Here is a 24,812-nt window from a genome sequence, read left to right as displayed (position 1 = left end):
TCACCATGTTGACCAGGCTAATCTTGATCTCCTGATCTCATGTGATCCTCCTGCTTCAGCCTCCCAAAGTGGTGGCATTATGGGTATGAGCCACTGCACCCAGCAGTCTTTCAGATAATATAATAATAAAATATTGTGGCTAGTTTTAGAAACTTACCCATATATATATATATATATATATATATATATATATATATATATATGCGTGTGTAAGTTAAATATTGTGGCTAGTTTTAGAAACTTACCCATATATCTATATCTATCTATCTGTCTATCTATCTATCTATATACACACACACAGCATAGTAGCATTGTATACAACTTTTTAACTTTAAGAAGATCTAAAGGTTTTTTTTTAAACGTTTTTAAAAAATATTTTAATGCAGTTTAGGTTCTAGGGTACATGTGCACATCATACAGGATTGTTGCCTAGGTACAGACATGGCAATGTGGTTTGCTGCCTCCACCCACCCATCACCTCACCTATATCTGGCATTTTGATGATATAATATATAATTTCCAAATAGGACTATTACATTATTACATAACAACACCAGAATGTTTGTTTTCAATTCTATAAAATTCATGATTGATTTTAATGACATTTCTGTTTATATTTAATAGCTTTTAAGTGGTTATTTTAATCTGCATATGTCTCCATTAAAGCTAAGCACAAATATTGGTAGCAGTTAAACTCGGTGTCTAGCAGGTTGGTTTCAAACAAAAATCTCTAACGTTAATTTCTTTACCCTCCATACTTTCAAACTATAATTTCCCTGGTTTTTGAATAGGCAATGTTAGGAAATGCTCAGATTTTTGTTTCCAAATTACAAATAAGGCCTTTGGAGAAATGTCTTCTGATCAGCTGCATTCTGAAGACTCACCAGTTACGTTCTCAAACTGTGCTAAAATTCTCAGCATAAATATAGCATAAGCATCCACATATTCCAGGTTAAAATGTATGTGTCATGGTTCATCAACTTATTTTCATTCAGAAAGTCTTTGTACACCTGCTCTATGCACAGGAGGTAGCAATGAGTTTCCTGAAATCAGTAAGACAAAATTGGTTCCATAAAGGTAACTAGGACAAGTAAAAAGGCACCCGTATAATAATTGAAATCCTGCTGAGAAACAGAGAAAGTGATGCGTGGCTGACTGTTTTTAAACAGTTGCCATGGCTCAGTGTAGACTGTCTATCCTAGGTTACTACCCCAGATGGAAAGCCTATCCCAGTGGGTTTTGTGTGGCCAGAACAATGTTTCTAGCACTTTCGATATGAATGCTTTCCAGTGAAGCACTGCTCTCCAGCTAGGGAGAGGTGCTGTTTTCTTTTGTCACCCTTTACCTAACTCTCACATTTTCCTTCTTGGCCCCTTCAGTACATGTAAACCTAGAGACTACTGGGCTACAGCAGGAGGCAACAAGCCATGACCTATAAGCCAAATCTGGCTCCACACCTGTTTCTGTGCCACCTCTGAAATATTCTCTATGGTTTGAAGGCTTATGATTTTTCAAAATGATATGCCACAGAGACTTATGTACCTTAATTAAATAATTTAATATATTCATAATTTTGATCTTAACAAAAAAAGTTTGCCCATCCCTAGTCTAGAATAACACTCCCCATGTGTTTGCTGATGTACTCAAATATAGACTTATTACACATGCACATCAAGTAACTTATATAGCCAGGAAGAATTGCAAAACACTTTGCAATGATCAACAAAGATTCCTGGTAGTTGTGTCTAACACGTTCCTCAGGTAAGGTTTTCTGATTCTACAAGTCCTGCAACTGTGGATATCATTAAGCTATTTTACACAAAAGTCTGTAATGTTATTATACATAATCCATGGCCATATAACTGAGTCTTGTCCAGAAACCTGTGGGACAACGTTATCTGGTGATAGTGCAATTTACTTCCCCACCTACTATGGAAGAGCCAGTTTTGCATCCATTAAGCACATTCATCTCGGCATTATTGGGTGCCTAGCTATATAACACTGAGATTCTCCTTTGAACTGGTTTCAATAACTTACTGGTTTCTATATTAACTAATGGGTTAAATAATATAGTTGATGTGTTCATTTTATGTTTATATAAAGTTATGGGCTTACCATTTTTTACCCTTTAAATATGTTAACTTATTTATGTTGTATAGATAAGCTTTTGTACTAACATATATCATAAAACATAAGATGGGGATTCAGAAACCAAGAACTAAAAAAAGTGTTAGTAGATTTCTTCCACAATACAGTGTGACATGTACACCCCACCTTCGATGCCACTATAATTTTTAATATACTTAAAGGTTTTAGCTACCTTGATCTTGTGAAAGAAAACTAAGAAAAATTATGGTAAAATAGCTTAAATTTTGAATTCACATTTTCTGAGTGTATTGAAGACATTAAAGAAAAAACTTTAAGTCATATCAGTTAATCCAATAAAGACAGGTGGATTTTTTAATGTTGGACGGAAATGTACATTTAAATGATCAAGCATCAGTAACATAATTTACTACTGGCTGTGAAATCAGACTTTCAAATGTAGCTGCATTTCTCTTCCTTAAAGCATACTCTTGGATTTACTTATGTTTTTTACAAATCTAATTCTTAAACATCTTTGCCATCATTTAAAATGCAGGCTTCATTCTGAGAAGAGCACTCAATACTGCCACCGAAGTTCTGTTGTCTGGTGTCATTTTGTCAATTATGCTGATGCCATGAGACCATGGAACAGTGCCACTATTTACAAGAGCAACAGCAAATCAAAAGATCTACATGCAATGTTGTTCTAGAAAAATCTATATTGGTTTATGCTTAAAAAATAGTTACTACCAGGGTAGTAATTTTCCAATCTATCCATTAAAAGTTCCAATGTACTACTGCATTTTTTTAAGTTGTAAAAGAATGATGTACACATATCCTTAAGCATAGCATATAAAAGCAACTACTAGATGGAGATTTAGGTGTTAAGATTACTTATGTAAAGAAAATTATTTATTTGAATTAATAGTGCAATTTAAGATTGAAAGGCATTTTCTTTACCAGTGCATTCTCTATACCACTGAAATAAAAAAAATCAAATCTAAAACCATGTGAAAAGTCCTCCCTTTTTGAATTAATAGGGACTTAAAAAATTTTATTGAACAATAAGAATGTTAAAACCCAACGTATTTTTAAAAAACTTATGTGGGGTTTTTTACTTAATGAGTACTTAATGAATTTACTTAATGAATACTACTTAATGAGTGGCAGTAGTTTTATGTCTGCCATAAACCTTTGGTAAATGTGATTTAAATGCAAATGTCATGTAGTAAGTGGTCTTATATTTTTTAGAGACTAATAATCATGCAGTGTTTGCATGAATGTCCCATTACATGCTAACACCTTCTTTCACTGCCTCACTCATGTATGGAACTTCTATACATATATAGAAATGACACTCACACATTATATATATATACACACACACATACACACACACACACACACACACACACACACATGTTTACATGTATATAAGTACCATGGATGAATACCATGAATATATTATATATATTCATATATATAATATATATATAATTCATCTATGGTACTTATATATGTATAAACTAATTCTTATTGAAATAATGTTAAAACTGCAGTATGGTTTTGTGTTATGATAAAATCTATATTATTCCCTGAACTTTGGCAAGTTCTGTACACAGCTCTTATTCATTGACATTTGAGGGCACCATAATCTTGACATTTGAGCTTCTGGAGAAATTCCTGTTGCGCCAAGGATTCTGGCTTGCTACTGTTCCAAAATAAGTGATTATTTTAGTTCCAGTAGATAGTCTGAATTTGTAACAAAGAGGGTAAAAATCACCAACACCACCCTCACTATCTAAGTGATATATACTTAAAGAATCCTACAGTCTTCTAAGTGATCAGCATACCCACTGATGTGATTTAAATGAGACCTTCCAGAATCCTCCCGGTTTCCAAGTTCTGCATAGTCATATGCCAAAGAACTATACTGATGTCAAAGAGACCAGCTGAGGACTCAGTGTGCCCTGATGACAGGTGATGCCAATGCCAGCTCCAAACAGGTTTCAATCAATCAACCCTAATTTTTCCTGAAATATATACTTTATATTATGACATTTTGATATAACTAAAAAGGTACCAAAATTAAATATAATCAATTGCTTCTTAATCTATGTCCCTTCTACTTTATTCTTAGCAATCATTATAATGTTTTATTTATAAAAATTTATGTGTATGACTCCCTGTATAGACTCTAATCTCATGCTGGGCAGGGATAATGATTCAGTAATTAATATTCTCATTACCTACATATAGAACAGTGACTGATACAGAGAGTAATGCGAATACATGTTTGTCCTGTTTAAATAAATCAAATAAACAAGTATTTTAATAATCAAACCACATTCCATAATTGAGATAATTCTGTGCTTTTTAGAGTAGACATCTCCAAAAAGATGTCTACAGGTTTATCAGTGTGCATATGTCAGAATCAAATACATTATTATAGATAGTTTTAGAATCAGTATAATAGAAAATTATGATTACTTACTCTAGCATTTAGCTTTAGAATTTGCATTGCCAGGTCATGAAACCCTAATAGAATTTGATCTTGCATGTGCAATGTTTCCTTATTAGAGAATAAGGGAACAATATGGAATTCCATTTTTCTGGCCATTTACCTTTTAGAGCTTATGTGAGTATGAATGACTTATATATCTCAAAAACATGAACTTATCAAATTCACCTTTTAAAACTATCAAAGAAATTGAGTAAAAAACAGAATTGTGCATTAAGATGCTATATATATAATTGAAAAAAATAGAAACAAGAGACACATAATTTACAGCATATTGACACCAACCACACAAATTACAACTATAAGACTGCCATTAAAAGCACATTTAAAAATCTGTAAACTATCAAAAAAATGTTGATCTATAGCACAAACTACATCTACTGGCTCGGGGATAAAACACATCCAAAATTAAGTTTCCCAAATTCAAATTCTGAATTTTATCCTGGTTTTAACATTTATATCATGGGCTGGAAAAAGTATTTGAAAAATGATGCATTTAATTAGCTAAAAAATAATTGTTCTGAGACTTAGTAAGAAAGAACCAGAAAACAGTGAGCTTCAGCTAAATGTAAATGTTTATGCAGACACTTACCTTAGCTACCAGTAAATGCTTATTGTATAGTTGCTTGAATTAATGAAAAACTCTTGATTGGAAATAAGATTAATAGCTTAGAAAATGCTGAGACAAAGCTCTAATAGGGAACAAAAAGCAGAAAGATCCATTTTTTTACTTCATTTTTCTTCCTTTAGGAAATCTTGAAACTGTTTGAAGATTTGTCATATTTTAACATTTGACACACTTTGTTTCAGATGCATGATCACATTATTTTACATCCCAGCAGACAAAAGAGCAAGGGGTATCAGGTATTAGCTAGCACAAAAGGAAATATCCAGATGCGGAGGTGCGTAAAAGTGAAGACAGACTCTGCATAGGCATCAGAGTGAGCCTAGACAGTGAAAATGTGCTCCAAGGAGCACCCATACCTGGTTTTTCTCTTGCAGATCAATTTGTGACATCTTGAAATCAGGACCTTGAGAGTTTGCATTTAATCTATTTTTCTTATCCAAGAGCTCTTCCATTTCTTTCACATGGATCTTCAGCCTTCTATTTTCTCTCTCCAGTCCCTGCTTTTCTGTTTCAAGTATTTCCCTCTTGTCCCACTCCAAGGTATTTTCAGCTTGCAATCTCTCTAGCTACACACAGAAAACACACACAAAAAGCAACATGCAACATTCGCAATTACCAAAAGATAATGCAACCCACACACATGCTCCCATTAAGAAAGGTTCGTGAATATGTCCACTGATGGAATTTTAAAAAGAAAATTCTATTTGTGGGCCGGGCGCGGTGGCTCACGCCTGTATTCCCAGCACTTTGGGAGGCCGAGGCGGGTGGATCACGAGGTCAAGAGGTCGAGACCATTCTGGTCAGCCTGGTGAAACCCCGTCTCTACTGAAAATACAAAAAATTAGCTGGGCATGGTGGCGCGTGCCTGTAATCCCAGCGACCCGGGAGGCTGAGGCAGGAGAATTGCCTGAACCCAGGAGGCGGAGGTTGCGGTGAGCCGAGATCGCGCCATTGCACTCCAGCCTGGGTAACAAGAGTGAAACTCTGTCTCAAAAAAAAAAAAAAAAAAAAAAAAAAAAAAATTCTATTTGTTTGAAAACTTGAGAACAATACAGAAGTTCTAAGATTAGGCCAAATCATAGATAAATATACTTTTCCTCTTGGTTCATGTAACTATCTCTACAACCATATGGACCATATTTTTCAAATAAATGTGTCAAGTGAAAAACTGCTGCTCTTGGGATTGGAGATTAATATCTCCAATCTCAACTGATGAACATTCTCAGTGGAGAAGACACAAAACTATTTCGTGGGCAATTTTGATTGGATATATTTTATTTATTTATCCATTCATGTATTTATCTAGGGAATAAATTAATGATGTATCTATCTATCTATCTATCTATCCATCCATGCAACATTTGCAGTTGCCAAAAAGTAATGAAAAGGTAATTGAAAGATACATATAATTTATAATTTTATATTTTAAAATTTTACATTGAAATATTTTCAATATAAAATTATATAAAATTCAAACATCAGTACCACAAATGAAATTGTATTGGGACACAGCCGTGCTCATTTTTTCACACTTTGCATATAATTGCCTTCACATACAATGGCTAAGCTGTTGAGAGAGAGATCATAGGTTGTAAAGCCCAAAGTATTCACTTCGTGGTCCTTTACACTAAAGTTTTGTCAACCTCTGCCCTTTTCCCATTGCTCTCAACCAAGGCTGCATGGTGTACCAACATGAGGAGATTTTTATAGCTACCAATGTCCAGAAGCCTACTCTGGAAATTCTGATTTAAGATAATTTTAATATCTCCCTTGGTCAGTTTTTTTAAAAAACTATTATACTTTTAGTACTGGGGTACATGTGCAGATCTTTCAGGATTGTTACATAGGTATACACATGCCATGGTGCTTTGCTGCCTCCATCACCCATCACCTACATTAGGTATTTCTCCTGATGTTCTCTCTCCCCAATCTCCCCACCCCTGCTATCCCTCCCCTAGCCCCTCCACCCCCAACAGACGCCAGTGTGTGAAATTCCCCTCCCTGTGTCCATGTGTTCTCATTGTTCAACTCCCACTTATGAGTGATAACATGCGGTCCCACATCCTTAGCAGGGACATGGATGAATCTGGAAATCATCATTGTCAGTTTTTATTATTTTAACATTTTTATGTTTTAAAGAGGCAATATAAAATGTATTTATTTTCTACAATTTTATTACATTTAAATGCTCACTATTATGAGGTGCAATTATATTTGTCTGCTATGATTTTATTTGGTGGACATTGTGAGTAGAAGTGATTAGTAGCTTTTTTGCTCTAAATTCTAATCCTGAGCGATGCATTCTAATCTGAATTCACCGTTTATTTTCTGGATAAACTTAGGTAAATTCAACTGCCCCAATGTGGACAATTTATTATCTAATCTGACAAGATTTCTGAGAAGTGAAATTAATCAAAGTAATTAGAAGGCACTTTGTGTAGCAATGTACTGTTTAAAGGAGACACACTGTGGTAATAACTTTTTTAAATGTATATTTCTTTCATAAATTTGGGCATATGGCTATCGAGATGTCAATGTAATTTATGGCATAAATCTATACAGTGGAGTAACTCTTTACAGTAGAAAATCTTTTAGAATCTAGTCCTTGTTCCACCACAACTCATTGTCTAATTCTGGAAAAGACATTTATTGTGTTATTTTCCTTGCAAAATTAGTAACACCATACATATAGTACCAAAATACAAGAGTACAAATGCCATATTTGTGGTATTGTAAGGATGGAATAGTGTCAACTATTCAAAATTCCTTGCAGTCCATTTAGGATGATCAAAGTATGAGGCATTATAAAACTATCTCAAAAGGATAAAAATTCTAAATTACTTGTTTTTACGTTGTTAATTTTAAGTGGCTTGATTGCAACGTAATTAATAATATACTGCTATAACGTATGTTGCTATGACATTAAATTCTAAAAAACCACCAACTTAGTCAACATTTAGAAAAATGTTAGACTTCAATAATATCCTTTATACCATAATAAATTATGATATAAAAGCCTAAAAACTGCGTTTTCATATATATATAATTGTACCATTCTTGTAGAAAATGTTCTGTTCCCAAATCTAAGAGATGCTCTGGCTTCTAAAATGTAGGAAACCAAAATTACATTCTTGGCACTAGACCTCATTTACCAATTAAATATAATAACCTAAGGGTCAAATTTTAGATGATAAAGTTTGACATCTGGGGTACTCATTTGGGGATATGAGATGAAAATATTATATCACAATTTAATTTAGAAGATGGCATTACCTTCATTGTTAAGATTAATACTTAAAGTTTTTTATTATTGCATCACTTATCAGAATAAAAATAATAAAGTTGCAACAAAAAGGCAGCAACTTGGTAATGAAAAATTAATATAAGGAGAGCAAATGTATTTTTGGGCAAGGACAAACATGTTGTGACAAGTCTTTGTAAACTTGTAGGATTTTTTAAAAATGTTAAATAAATTGATTTAACGTGAACTAACAGATAACAAGTAGAACCAAGGTTTTAAATAAGTAATAGATGGTCTGAATAGAAAAACTTTAACTATTAAGGTTTTTTTTTATTTTGAGACAGAGTTTCGCTCTTGTTATCCAGGCTGGAGTGCAATGGCGCGATCTCGGCTCACCACAACCTCCGCCTCCTGGGTTCAGGCAATTCTCCTGCCTCAGCCTCCTGAGTAGCTGGGATTACAGGCACACGCCACCATGCCCAGCTAATTTTTTGTATTTTAGTAGAGACAGGTTTTCACCATGCTGACCAGGTTGGTCTAGATCTCTCGACCTCGTTCAGATCACTCTTTTACAAGAATCATATGAAAATCCACTAACATAAAATGCATTTAATTGTATGAACATTAAAATGATAAAGAAAAAATCAGATAATATTTTAAGTTTTCAGAGTTTATAATAAAAATAATAATTTTATCAAATGGAAATAGAATTTCATTGCTTCACTTCTGATGATCAAGAGAAAATCCTAAAATATTTTAATCATATTCCAACTGTGAATTTTAACCAATAGTGTGTTCTAGTGTTAAATGAATTTCAGGTAACACAGACATTACTAAAACATGTTTTCTGAAAATTTTAATGTAAAAGTACATTCTTTGTAGAGTAATGTAAAAGTATGTTCTTTGTAGAGTAATGTAAAAGTACGTTCTTTGTAGAGTAATGTAAAAGTACATTCTTTGTAGAGTAATGCAAAAGTACATACTTTGTAGAGTAATGTAAAAGTACATTCATTCAAATATTTGTTCACTTAATGACATCAATTTCTTTACTTATTAATCATTGAGAAAAAGTACATAAATATCCAGCACTACATTTACTGAATGTTTATTGAGTATGTTTATCAGAAAACAAAGAGAAACTGAATATATGACTTAAAAAATACAAATAGAATATGAGTAAAATTGTTCATCATTTTATGAAGGAAAAAAATTCTGAGTGCCATAGAAAGGCCTGCAATAAATCAGGTAAAAGGGGAAGGTCATTTGAGGAAATGATATTTAAATTGCAACTTATAGTTTAACAAAACAGAAAAGCATAGTCAGGCCCAGAGTGTCCCAAGCACAGGAAGCAGGAAATATGTTTGAACATTGCAAGACCCAGAAGAGTCTGTCCCGTTATGGAAGTTAGGATTTGGGGAGAACATAGCATAAAAGAAAACTGGACAAACACACTGGTTCTGAAAAATCAGTGTGAATATCAGAATCACTTGAGTTGCTTATAAAAACGATAATATTGTGACCATTCCTAAGGATAAAATATTGGATCATTTTCTAAACACAGCTATTTACTTATTCTTCAACTGTCATTGCTTGATATTGTTGAAAAGATTTGAAAATTGTAACCATTACAACTAGAACATAAGCTTTTATAAAACCAGTTTTGTCATTTTGCTCAAAAGCCCAGCACTAGACGCACACTATATGTTTGCTCCCTAAATAACCGTTAAGTGAAAGAGAAAGCAGATAATGATAGTCTCCAGGAAAAAAAGCCTTTCTGTATTTCAATGACAACAATTAGACACAGAGCAAAATTAAGACAGCACTCTAAAAAAGCCAGTTGCTTGACCTACCATGACCTAACACCAAAGGATTTCTCCATCCATTGACTGTGAATTCCTACTGCTATTGTCATAGCTGCTTTACATTTTGTGGTAGTGAATGCAGTGAGGCAGGGGATTTTTAATAAAATGACATACAAATGACTCCCAATTCTCCTTTTAGTCTGATAGCCTCCATTTTTCTTTTTTATAACATGAGAAAATTCTTTCTTACAACCTAGTGTTATGAGGGAGAAATGAAATCATTCAGGGAAAATATTTATTAAAATTCCAAATTCAACTCAAATTCAAGTTGAGTTGGAATTAAACTTCAAAGTCAACTCAAATTCAACTCTTAAGTCATAAATTTGTTTTCTATAGGAGAAAACATATCAACAGCCATTTCAAATACAAAATAGTGTATAAACTTTTTCCTCAAGTTTTATCAAGATGACAATCATTTTGTAAATGGCTCTAAACAACCGAGAAAACTCCCAAAAGAATGCACTATATGCCACTTTGCAGGCCAGTGAAGAGTCATTTAAAACAACTGTGGATGTTCCAGTAATTGACTTCAAATACTCAGAATTTTGATTTCAGACACGTTAGCCATAAAACCTCATTATACATACTGTGATTTTGGAAGAAAGAAGGAAATGACAGAAAACTTTTCTGTTTCCTACCAGTAAGAAATTATCGCCCTTTGCTGAGGCCCTAAGGTATCCAGGACAAACACCTATATAGACCATTTCCTATTCTTACAATGATTCTGCAGATCATTTGGCTGTGCTACATACACATGAGGGAGCTGGGATTCTGAGAGTAGAAGAAATTTTCCAGTTGGGCAAGGATTCCAAGCCATGGTTCACCTAAAGAACCTCTCTAGTTCTATTCCTGAGCTCATTCCAGCAATACCACGCTGACAGACACCAGGAAGAAGGATACCTGTCCTCTTGCAATAGCAACTACCATATTCCAAATCCACTGCATTGCATTACAGCAAAGTTTCATTCATGGTTTGCTTTTGGTTTTATATCTTTTAGGTTTTTCTTCCTCTTTGTTCTGGCAAATTAATTCACAAGAGAGGCAATTTCTGTAGAAGCACATTCAAAAGTCTGGCAACTTCATTTTAAATGAGTCCATATTATCCATGTCACCCGTTGCATACTGTAACAGTCTTCCTCTAACTATGTCTCAGACTCACAAACAAGAATTGGATGGAAGCAATTCTTCCTTCCTAAATGAAAGCCTAATTCCCATCTGTCCACAGTTAAATACAGCCTAATGACAGCTTAGTCACTTTTTGACCAAAAGTCACCAGTGCAATGAATGATTTTAGTGATGTGTAATGTCACATATATTTTAGTTACTTTAATTTTGTTTTAAATGCTTGAAGAATTTCTAAACATAAAATTCCCTCACTAGTTTGAAACAAAATGTGTGCCAAAGTTAAATATAAAAGTAGAGAGTGGTCAAAATGCTATTTCAGATTAAACATGAAACAAAAGCAATGTAAGCATTTTTTAAAAATGCATCTATTTCTAAGTAAGTCAGTACATATTAGAATGACAAGTGAAAGTGCATTTGTAAAGACTTTGATTATGTTCTGATAGAGAAAGCTTACGAACCTCACAAGTAGCAACTCTTGTGCTTTGGACCCTGGATTTCACAACAACCACGCACTGCCTCAAAAGTTCCTAATGATCTTATAGTATTAATACCCCAATATTTTCTCCATCTCAATTAGAAGTTAATAATCATCTATACATACCTTAGGAATTATTAAAACAAAACATACAAATAAACATGTTACTGTTATCCCTGCAAAATGAGAAATGTTTCATGAATGTATTCTAGCACAACCAGAGAAAAGCCTTGACCTAAAACCAAAACAGGAAAAGGTGCTCTTCTTTAACTCCCATGCCAAACATTGATCTGCTACATTGAATTTCCTATACAATCAAGAAATTATGAAACTTCACAAGATGATTACTTACCAAATTTGATTAGTAAAACACAATAGAGCTGGTAAAATGTAGATCTTATTCCAGTAAAAAGAGAAACCAGGGGTTTATATAAATCCTCTATAATGGGACTTAATTTTACCAGGCACTAACTACATTCTCAAGTGTGTTCTATTATTAGGAAGAAATATGCAAACACACATTATGAAAAAGATCTGCATTAGAAAAATGAATATATTTATAAGGGAATTATAATTAAGCACGGGAGGTAAACACCCTGTTTCAAAATATCACCTAGAAGTAATTTTAAAAATAGACAAACTATCTTGGCATCAAAGTTGCCAAATGGGTATTCTCAAGGATTTCAACTGATCTCAGTATTCCAGAAATATGAAACCTGCTGACACTGCCTAAAACAAGCTTTTCTCCTCAACCAAAAATGTGCTTTGTGTTCATACATATATTTGTTTTCTTTCAGGAATTAACAGGCGTTATTTGTAGACACTCTGATGGTTCAGATAAAATAGCAGATTAGCTTCAATTATTAACATTGAGTTGTAAAGAAGAAAAATGTTCATATATAATTTACAGGAGGAAAATAGTGGGAAAGAGATATGAAAATAGTGGGAAAGACATGGCAAAATGAACCAGAACTAGAGAATAATGCACAAAGAAAGAACAAAAGCATGGCAAAGTGTTAATGAGCAGCCCTTTTAAATCATCATCTTTTTTCCCGCATCCATGCTAAGAATGATTTAGCATAACCATTTTATGTTTTATATATGTTGCTGTTCTAGTATCTGGGTTTTTTGGGGGAAGCTGAATTTGTCAAAACAGATATATTGATGAACTGTTTGAAAACACACACACACACACACACGCACACACACACACAGTGGGAAGAATAATAATCAGTATTTTTTTGTTAAATCAGAATTACACATGCATTGACATTAACATTTGATCACCTATAAAAAAGATTAATATTATAATTGGGCAAGCTAATTCTTTTTTATTAGTCTTTAAAGTCAGCACTTTTTATTGGCTTCTCTATTCAGCAGTGAGTTATAATGACGACTCTGGTGATAGATCACCTGCCTATAAGTGTGCAACTTTGATTCTGGGCTGATATTATTTATTCGGGTTATCTCTCAATAGATTTATTTATAGATATAGATTATCTATAGATATTGATAATATTAATACACATAGATATAGATATAAATTTTTTGCTGGTGTATACACACAAAATTGATCCTATATCCAGCAATATCTTTACACTCTTATGAAATATATCTTATAGATTATTTTGTGTTTTGTAAATAGATAATTTTATCATTTTTGGTCATTGCAATTTTGTATCTTTCCAACTCTTATAATTGTATTTATTTGTCTTCTTTTGTTAAAGTGGCTGGGACCTGAAGTACAATATTAAATTAAGTGATAGCATGCTTCCAATCATTATTAAATAAAACATTTGCTCTAAAATGTTGCTACTTGATATCAGGTTTTAACAGACCACTTTGATTGCTACTGTGCTAAAGTGTTTTTCCCTATAAACATAAATTTAGTTTTGGCAAATGCTTTTTAAATAAAACATTTGAGATAACCAGGCCAGTGATTTTTGCTTTTAGTCTGTTTACTGTGATTATTTGCATAATAGATGTTCTAATGCTATGTCTTCCACTTCTGTGACAAAGCAATTTTAATTAACTAGATTTAAATTAATATTACTTGCACTTGATGAATAAATTTGCTACTAAATATATCTGTGAAATTAACTATCACTTTCCTTTCTTGTATTATCTTTGTTTGGATACAGTATTAGGGTTAAGCTAACACACTGGAAAAGTTGGAAACTTTTTCTGCTTTTCTCTTCTCTGGAAGATGTTCCAAAATAATTGGGGCTATCTATCCTAAATGGTACAGCGTAAGCATAAACCTTGGTGATGCTGGAGCTTTACTGCAAGAAGAGTTTTCATTATTATATTTTAATTTAGTTACTTACTGTTATATATCCATTCAGGCTTTCTATTTCTGAAGGGTCATTTTGGGTAAGCTATATTTTTCTGGTCAATCATTCATTTCATGTAAGGTTTTATTTTTATTAGCAGTATCTCTTCATGGTGTTTCCTTATATTTGTAAATCTCTGCCTTATCTAAAGCTATGTCTAGTTTCTATTACTAGTAATTTCTAATTAGAGCTTCTCAATTAGTTTTTTTTAAGTGTTAAAAAATTTATTTGCTCAGTTCCTATTATTCTCATTCTTTTCCTCTTTCTATACTTTGTTTTTCTTCTGCCACTTTTTTAACTTTTAAAATAGAATATTAGCTTATTTGCTTTTTTTGTCTTATTATTTTTGTTATTCTGGATACTCCAAGAAGCAATTCTACAATGAGATGAAAAATATAATACATTTATCAGGGAAATTGCCTATAAGAAAAAATGGAGACAAAGATAGTAGAGGTAGGGAATGGTCAAACTATGATACAAGACTGGCTTTGAGTGAGGGAGAAGCAGGAAAGAAGGGAGGATGCTTTAAAGCCTCTGAGACCTCAGTGCAGTCTAAGCAAAGTTAGGCAAGGCCTTCAAGGAGTTTTGAGTCAAATCAGTAGCCAAAGGAACATCACACCTCCCAGGAACAGAGAGCCCAGTGTTCGGCTGGGAGTAGTCTGTGGAAAGCAACATCTCATCTCCTAGTTTCAGAACGTAGCATCTGAGTTCTGAATTAATTACACTCCCTGTAATTGAGATATGAGAGGCATCTTCTAATGCCAGATACAACTATTTCCTTATACATGTATTGATGTTACACATATTTTTAAGCTTTGCAGTATCTCTCAAGATTTCAATGTTTTTATATTTCCATCTTAAATTATATTTAACATCTTTCTTTGACCTATGACTTATTTAGATGTCTGTTTTGTAATATCCAAATAAATTAGTTTCTTAAAGTAACTTTTTTGCAATCAATACAAAAAGAGATGACTATCTATGTCTAAGAAATAGTATCCTTTGAAAAATGCATAGTTTAAAACATGAACACAGACTAAATCTCAGTCTCTTAACCCAGCCTCCAAAGATCAAAATGAGAAAAAAATAAAATCACTGGTAGCTGCAAACCTATAAACATAATAAAGAAACTTAGACTTATAGAAACTTGACTGATCCATAAGAGGTGCAATAAATGTCCAAGAGCAGCAGAGCCTTCTTTGGAGACGATGTGAGAGCAGAGTCAGATGCGATGGTGCAGAAGAGAAAACGTACACTAAGGTGGATGTCCTCCATAGGTGTGTAGCCACATCAGCTTAGGTAGGAAAATACTGAGCATAGGTCTCAGACTTGGAGAGCCAGAACATAACCTACTATCAGAAATGTAATAAAGGAAATTAGAAAGTACAAGGGTAATTATTTTCAGGTTTTGTAAGGTCAGGAGTAGCACTCTAGAGGGCAAGGGGTACCTTGGAAAGCAGGGATGTCATTTTTTTCCAGAAACTTCCTGGAAAAGGACAGCAGGAAAGCAAGAAGTTGATAGTAAGGGAATTATCAAAGAGTCATAAGACAGATTGATTTCCATCCCCCTACCCAAAAGCTTTCATTTAAAAAAGGGTGCCTTCACTATATCAACAGAAGAGGGCGCGCTAGAACTAAGAAATTAAGTATACAACTCATAATTTTTTATTATTCCACTTTCCCCATAGCACCCACTTGTTATCACTTATTCTTGCTATCCCAGGACAATCCTACCCAACTGTTATGGACTGAATTGTGTTCCCCCCAATATTCGTATTTAGAAGTCTTATCCCCAGTGTGAGAGATAAATAGAGATTAAAGGTTAAGAGGATACATTAGGGTGGGGCCTTAATCCAATGGAACTGTTGTACTTATAAGAAAAGGAAGAAGCACCAGAGATCCCTCTCTCCAAGTGAACACAGAGGAAAGACCATGTAAGGACACAGTGAGAAGGTAACCATCTACAAGCTCAGAAAAGGGACCTCACCAGAGGTTGATTTTGCCAGCACCTTGGTCATGAACTTCCAGCCTCCAGAACTCTGAGAAAATAACGTCTGCTGTTTAAGCCTCCTGGTATGCAACAGAGCCTGAGCAAACCAATACACACTTTTTCACAAAGAAAGAAATGCAACATCTATACAAAGCTACTAGAAGTAGAAAACAAAATGAAAATCAAAGCTCCTGGAAATATTTCGCATAAAATCACCATGTGGAAAAGAGAAACTGTAATGACATTCTCCAGCAGGAATTAAATCAGAAAAAGAAGGAAATAGGAAACCCCAATACTGGATACATACGAAGTAACTATCTATCAACTTGATTATATAACCATGGAATGTAGCTTTTAAGTGACTTTTGCACACAGAGGTGTAATTTAACATCTAGTGAGATAGATGTTCAGAACAAAAAGGATTGCACAGAAGACCTTAAGAGTCACTTAAAAGGGCTATTATGTATAATAATACTGATATAAGTCTGTGAGAATTTTATGTATATTTTAAAATAAAGCAAATAACCAAATACACTAGCATTATTAGGAAACAAACTTTTTAAAAGAGATACAAATTTTTAAAATGCTATGAAAATGGGACGATCACATTAGAAAACTGTTTGCCAGTTTTCTAAAGGTAAAAAATGTACAGCTACATTATGAACCAGTAATTCTATTCCTAGAGAAATAAATCCCACTCCCATAATTAATAAAAATATAGCTACAAAAATAGCTACATAAGAATATATTAACAGGTTTGTAGTAAAAATATAGAAAAAATGAAACAAATGTTTATGAACGGAATAGGTAAATTTCAGTATATTCATACAATGGAGTAGTAGTCTATTGTTACTAAATAAAAGACAACAGACAATTAATAGATGAGAAACTATGAATAAATCCAAAAACAATTTGATGAATAAAACGAGGCTGACACAACAGAATTTTATGGCATACAAAGTTCTGGAACTGACAGCATTAATATATTTAAAGCAAGGAATTGACCAGCAAGGGGCATCAGAATTTTTCAGGATGGGAAAATCTTTCATATCTTGGTAAGGGAGTGCATTACACAGTTGCTTGTGTGTTCCATGACACATCAACCATTGTCACTCAAGGCAGGGTGTGGTGGCTAAAGCCTGTAATCCCAGAAATTTGGTAGGCCCAATCATGTAGATCACTTAAGCCCAGGAATTCTAGACCAGCCTGGATAACATGGTGAGACTCCATCTTTACAAAATTTAGTCAGGTGTGGTGGCATGTGCCTTTGGTCACAGCTATTCAGGAAGCTGAGGTGAGAGGATCACTTGAGCCCAGAAGGTTGAAGCTGCAGTGAGCCATGACTGCACCACTGCACTCCAGCCTGAGTAAAAACATGAGACCCTATCTCAAAAACAAAACAAAAACAGAAAAAAAAATATCATTCAATATACGTGCATTAAACTGTGTGTAAATTATATCCCAGGTTTAAAAAATGGTAAGCAATAAACATTAAGTGGTAAATGTAAATGAGGAATTAGAAATATAAATGTGACTGGTTCAATCCCTGTCTGCTGTAAGGATATGGCAGCAATTACACTGCAAGGAAAGTGAAGACATGCCAGGGCTATTTGAAGAAATGCTTGGTGCCAGTGCTGCAGCAAGGCAAGTACAGGATGAACACAGAATGCCAGTGTGCCTGAAAACAATTAAGCCCTCAGAGATGAATGGAAGATACGAGAAGAAGAGGAGTTCTAGCCTAAAGAGATCCAATTGGTTAAATTTGGGACAACTTGAGAATCTGAAGGAAAGAGAAAATGCTTTAGTCCATGCAGGTTGCTATGACATCATACTATAGACGAGGTAGCTTAAAACAACACAAATTTATTTCTCACAGGTCTGGAGGTTTGGAAGTCCAAGATTAAGACACTGGCAAATTGAGCCTCAAGTAGATGTCTGATTTCTGGCTCACAGATGTATTCTCTATGTGTCTTCATGTGGTGGAAAGGGCCAGCTAGCACGTGGGGCCTCTTTTAGAAGGATACTCACCCAATTGTAAGAACTCTGCTCTCATGACTTAATCACCCTCCAAAGATCCCACCTCCTAACACCATCACCCTAGGATTAGGATTTCACGTACAGGACACAAGCATTCAGACCATACTAGACAATATTCATTTATAACATCTGAAGAAAATTAATTCATGAGTCTAATGTTACTCAAAGAGAAAAAGAGACAAAGAAAAAAACTAAGGAAAACTGCTGGGAGGAGCAGGGCAATGGTAGTTTGAAAGTATAAATTGATAGAATAACTTTTGCAACTACCAATTATAATACATTTACATAAAGATAATCAGTGGATTCCAGGATCATTAGATAAAGGGTTTCTGGAGAAAACGATACATGTAGGAATCAAAGAGTTATGCCACACATGACTTACTAATTTCAAAGTGAATATTATATTGGAGAAAAGTGGCAGCCCACACGATAACCAAGTGATCATGGTTAGCATGGGTAGTAGCTGAACAACCTGGTGTGGTTTCTCTTAATATGAAGCCTTCCATTAATAATTTACATATCATTCTTAATAAAAATATATTGACCTGATTCTAATCTAGTCTGTCAATCAGTGGTTCTCAACCACAAGTGATTTTGTCCTGAGAAGTCATTTAGCAAAGTCTGAAGATGTTTTTGGTTGTCACATCTGAAGAGGTACTACTGGCATCTAGTGGGTAGAAACCAGGAGTACTGCTAGACATCCTAGAATGCCTAGGGCAGCGCCCCACAACGTGTTAACAGAGCCAAGGGAGAAATCCTGCTCTAGACTTGATTCATGTTTGCAGGAAACACAGGACATAGAAGAATAAAGGGTACAATTGACAATCAATTAGACAAATACAGAATATAGTGTATTCTACCACTGAACTGATCTGATTGTTTAAAACATCAATTTGTAAGGAAATAATGACAGAATCTATTCCAAACTAAAAATTAATCAGTAAGATATAACATCTGACACATTAATAAAACTAGATTGAATGCTGATTTACAATAATGATTATAAAAGACATTCTTGTAAAACAGAATTTATGTATAAATTAGATATTGATGACATTAATAATTTATTAATTTATTCAGTTTGATCATTATGATTATGTAGATAAATGCCATTATTCTATGGAGATGCATGTTCACCCATGTAAGACAGATATCATGATGAAAGCAACTCGTGCTGAAATAGTACACCTACAACAGACAGTAATCTTCAAAGACAAAAGCGTTGATTTGAACATTTATTAAAGTTAAAAATATACTTTTTTTAAAGAACATAAAGAAAAACATATTGCCATAGTAGCCTATGGAGGAAACGGTATGGAAGAAAGATATGCAGAAAATATAAAATGAATGATTGTACAAGCAGAGAAGGACTTTGTAGAAACCAGTGGTGATAATGTGCCATAAACTAAAACATATTGTCTAAGAAAGTTGTCTGTCTCTGAGCACTAAATAAGGAAAAAGTAAACCCATTTATCAAACATAAATATGAATGTATGCCTTGGGTGTCAAAATATCACCATCATTTCCCAGTGTCCTGCTTGCACAATTTTATTTATACTCTGGTACAGATAGGTAAGTTCTAGATGAAACGTATTTTTCCACTGTATACTATAAATATGAATTGATCGTTATGTTTCAAGCTTTTATTTACTTGGTAAGGTTAAAACTTTAGGATGCTGGACAAAATTATTTTAGTTTTGATAGCAACATTCAAAGTACACAAGTGAAGATTTACATTTGCAGCTTAAGTTTTCTAGGAGTGGAAAAATATCTCTCAAGTGTGAGTTAGCTGAAAGAATCGATTACTCAAATATGTCAGTGAGCCAAAGTCCACCACGGACATTTGTCCAAATTCAAAAACAAATGTCAATGCCTATGGATCGATTACATAAGCCTCTTCAACTCACCTGACCTTTTTACTGAAAGGTTCTTAGACATTTATGGTAGAGGATAGGATTTCCCTAACGATTAGATAAAGGTCAGAGAATACACTTGAGTGTCGTTTGAAATTTAGTTTCCAATAATTATTTATGACCAGAATACAAAATCATTTCCAGTGAAAATTTCAAGTGGCTCTTGTCTAGAACCTGGCATCTATCCCTTGAGCTTCCTATTACGCTTGCTTTCACCTCAGTGCCCCACCTCACTGCAGCACTGCGTACCTCCTCACCTCCACAAAGTAAAATCGATGGGAGAAGGAAGACCTTCCTTCCCTCTCTTGCCGGTAGTCATAGTGTCAAATAAAGGAGTAGGTTAATGTGACTACTGCTTCTACTCAACTTAGATTAATGGCTGAACCATACATGAGGAAAAACCCTTTCTGGGGGCCAAGATGATTAACGATAAGAAGAGGAAATATAGAATGAGTCTTGAAAATTTTAAGGACATGGAAACTAAAACAGCAGTGGTCAGGATTGTGGGATCACCTTATAAATCATTGGCAGTGAAATAAGTAAATACAGGCCTGAATTCTACCTGTCAAGAAAATGACTAGCTTCTGAGAGCAGATTATTAAAAGAGTATAGAACCACTTTGCTGCGGTCCACATAAAATGAGTGAGTGTCAAACTAGATGCATGGAATAAACACCAGTATTAATAAGCAGGGCAGTGGAAAGTATATGGTGAAGGGCTCCTTTGACCAATTAAAATGGTTACGATGTAGTCAGTGACAAGATTTAATGAAATATTTTCTAGAATAAAAATTTCAGTGGACTCTGAGGAAAAAAAGTACATTCAAATTATTTGAAAAACAACTATTGAATATATAAAATGATTCAGTTATCTTTAAAATACATCAGGAATATTTAAGCCTATGAAAGAATTTAGGTTTCTAGTTAAAATCAACTGAATATTTCTTCCATGTTAAAATTAAGTTCAACGATAGGTTCAAGATCACTTTTTTGTTGCTGTTAATATCCAAATACTTCATCTTCCTAATAAATAGGTGGCATTTACTGAAAATTTAATGTTTGTATTAATTTATAAATCATAACCCTTAATTTAATGTGAAGACCTATTATCTTCGTACCATGACTGAACATAACATATGGAATTATTTGTGCCATTACATATCATCTCATTGATTATACTGTCTATTATTTCTTGAGAATATCCATTGAGATAAGCACAGTCCTAAGCTCCTTCACTTTGCCTTTGTTACTTCACTTACTCCTCTTTTATTTATATTTTATATATCCTCCCGAAGTGCTGGGTCTACAGGTGTGAGCCACTGTGCTGGCTACGTATTCTGTCTTAACACTGTAAAAAAATATTTACAGGTGACAACTGTCGTATATAATTGCACTTATTTCGCTATTATAATTTTATGTTTCCTAAAGTTATGAAGTCCCTCATATTTTCTTTTGCTTAATTTTTGATGCACTTACTAATCTGGAACATTGCGATAAAAGTACGAATATCCTAGAAAGACTGACATACCCAGAACATAATATGTGAATGTCACTCTTATTTTATTTTGAGATCTTTTACCTGGCATGAACTTTCATCACAATCCTGGAAATACTCTTGTAGTTTGTCCTATTTAGTTCTACTTCCTAACTCATGTTTTCTATGTCATTTTGTGAACTACAAAGAGGTTATAATTTTTGGAGATTTGGTATGTCTTACAATGTATTATTCTATTCTATATTATAATTGGTAATTGAGTATATATAGAATTCTAAGATGTGAATAACTTTCTTCAGAATTTTAAATACTTACCTATGCTGTTTTATAATTTCTGGAGTTGCTGGTTGAGAAGTCTGATAATTTTTCTGATTTCTGATCTCCTATATGTGCTCATTTGTTTATCATTGCTTGCCTTTAGGCAATTTACTATATTTTAGTGTCAATGAAATTGAACAAAATGAACTTTGCTCTGTCTTTTTGGTATTGTTATGCTACTTACTTGAATGAATATATTCATCTAAACAATCGTGACCGTCATTTGGAAGAATTCTGTTTTTCTAATTCTCTCCCTTTTAAACTTCTTTTATAAAAAGCTCTTAATTTGGGAGACTAATCACTAAATTAATGTTTAAGAAACTTCCTTTTTTATTACATCCTTGGGGTTCACTTTCTGGGTGATTCATTTAACTTTCAACTCCAAATCATAGATTTTATCATATATTTCTGGAGTTTCTGTTCCTTCCTCAGTTGCACACTCTATGGCTTAGTTTAGGGTTTTTCTGTCTCAACTTTTCCAGAAAAAACTTTCAGTGTTTCTTTACCACAAGTAAAGTGTAACCATTGGCTGTTTGTGTGAGAAGGGAGAGATTTAGGGTTGAACAAAATCCTACACGATTTTAACCAACCTTCTTATTTTCTGTTCTTTCGCCCTTATCAAAGCCACTTGTTGTTTCTTGTTTTATATATACTTTTTTTTTCCTTGAGACGGAGTCTTGTTTTGTCATCAGTATGCAGTGCAATGGCGTAATCTCAGCTCACTGCAACATCTGCCTCCTACGTTCAAATGATTCTCTTGCCTCAACATCCCAAGCAGTTGGGTTTACAGGCTTGAAACACTATGCCCAGCTAATTTTTGGTGCCTTTTTTTTGTTTGTTTTAAATAGAGACGGGGTTTCACCATGTTGGCCAGGCTGGTCTCGAACTCTAACCTTGTGATCAGCCCAGCTTGGTCTCCCAAAGTGCTGGGATTACAACCGTGAGCCACCATGCCCAGCCTTTTATATATACTTATATTTTAAGTTCAGGCATACATGTTGTTTGTTACATAGGTAAACATGTGTCATGGGGGTTTGTTAAACAGTTTATTTCATCACTCAGCTATTAAGCCTAATACCCATTAGTTGATTTTTCCTGATCCTCTCCCTCCTTCTATCCTCTACTCTCCACCCTCCAAAAAGCCCCAGTATGTGTTGTTCTCTAATATGTGTTCATGTGCTCACATAATTTAGCTCCCACTTGTAAGTCAGAATATGCGGTTTTTGGTTTTCTGTTCCTTTGTTAATTTGCTAAGGATAATGGCCTCCAGCCCCATCCATGTCCCTGCAAAGGACATGATCTCATTCTTTTTCATGCTACATTCCAAACACACTGGGATTTTAAGATAAAGTAGGAAACAGTACCTATATTTAATTTTCCAGATGTAAAAATTTAATCCCCCTCTATGGCTTCTCTCTTGAAAATGTGACAAAAACAAGCAATGGGGAAAGGAATCCCTATTTAATAAATGGTGTTGGGAAAACTGGCTAACCATATGCAGAAGGCTGAAACAATTCCTTCCTTACTTATACCTTATACAAAAATTAACTCTAGATGGATTAAATATTTAAATGAAAGACCTAATACCATAAAAATCCTAGAAGAAAACCTAGGAAATACCATTGAGGACACAGGCATGGGCAAGGCCTTCATAACTAAAATACCAATGGGAAATAATTTTTGCAATCTACCCATCTGACAAAGGGCTAATATGCAGAATCTACAAAGAACTTAAATTAACAAGAAAAAAAAACAGCCCCATCAAAAAGTGGGTGAAGGATATGAACAGACACTTCTCAAAAGAAGGCATTTATGCAGCCCACAAACATATGAAAAAAATGCTCATCATCACTGGTCATTAGAGAAATGCAAATCAAAACCACATTGAGATATCATCTCAAGCCAGTTAAAATGGCAGTCATTTAAAAATCTGGAGACAACAGATGCAGGAGAGAATGTGGAAAAATAGAAACACTTTTACACTGTTGGTGGGAATGTAAATTAGTTCAGCAATTTGTAGAAGAATGTGTGGTGATTCCTCAAGGATCTAGAACTAGAAATAACATTTGACCCAGCAATCCCATTACTGGGTCTATAGCCAAAGGATTACAAATCATTCTGTTATAAAGACACATGCACACATATGTTTATTGCGGCACTGTTCACAATAGCAAAGACTTGGGGTCAACCCAAATGCCCATCAAAGATAGACTGGTTAAAAAAAATGTGGCACATATATGCCATGAAACACTATGCAGCCATAAAAAAAGATGAGTTCATGTCCTTTGCAGGGACATGGATGAATCTGGAAACCATCATTCTCAGCAAACTGACACAAGAACAGAAAACCAAACACCACATGTTCTCACTCATAAGCGGGTGTTGAACAATGAGAACACATGAACAAAGGGACGGGAACATCACACACCAGGGCCTATTGGGGTGTGGAGGGTTGAGAGAGGAATATCAGTGGGGTGGGGATCTAGGGGAGGGAAAGCATTAGGAGAAATACCTAATGTAGATTACAGGGTGGTGGATGCAGCAAACCACCATGGCACATGTATACCTATGTAACAAACCTGCATGTTCTGCACATGTACCCCATAACTTAAAAGTATAACAATAATAATAACAAAAGAAAATGTGGCAATCATTGTATTGTGTTTGTAAAGGTAAGTAATTCTATATACCATAAACCTTTAAATGAAATATGAGCCTGAAATAATAGTTATATTTTCAGTTTAGTGAAGGGCTAAAATGAATAAATTGGTTACATGTTTTCAATAACTTA

General features: G+C 34.1%; 1 protein-coding gene across 12 annotated transcripts in view; it reads right to left on the bottom strand.

Moving 5' to 3' along the window:
* The window catches only part of CCDC102B (coiled-coil domain containing 102B), a 361,810-nt gene that overhangs the window by 173,747 nt on the left and 163,251 nt on the right, over nucleotides 1–24,812 (bottom strand). For 10 of the 12 annotated variants that reach the window (XM_078346981.1, XM_078346983.1, XM_078346979.1 and 7 more), the window contains one exon: nucleotides 5,591–5,800. The exons of the other annotated variants lie outside the window; for them this stretch is intronic. In XM_078346981.1, coding sequence (XP_078203107.1) covers nucleotides 5,591–5,800 — 210 coding nt within the window. The remainder of the gene's footprint in view (nucleotides 1–5,590; nucleotides 5,801–24,812) is intronic. 12 annotated transcript variants of the gene reach the window in all.

Source organism: Callithrix jacchus, chromosome 13, assembly GCF_049354715.1.
Source record: "Callithrix jacchus isolate 240 chromosome 13, calJac240_pri, whole genome shotgun sequence".
Classification (NCBI taxonomy): Eukaryota; Metazoa; Chordata; class Mammalia; order Primates; family Cebidae; genus Callithrix; species Callithrix jacchus.
Note: the sequence above shows the minus strand (reverse complement) of the source record. Positions and strands in the feature narration are given on the sequence as shown.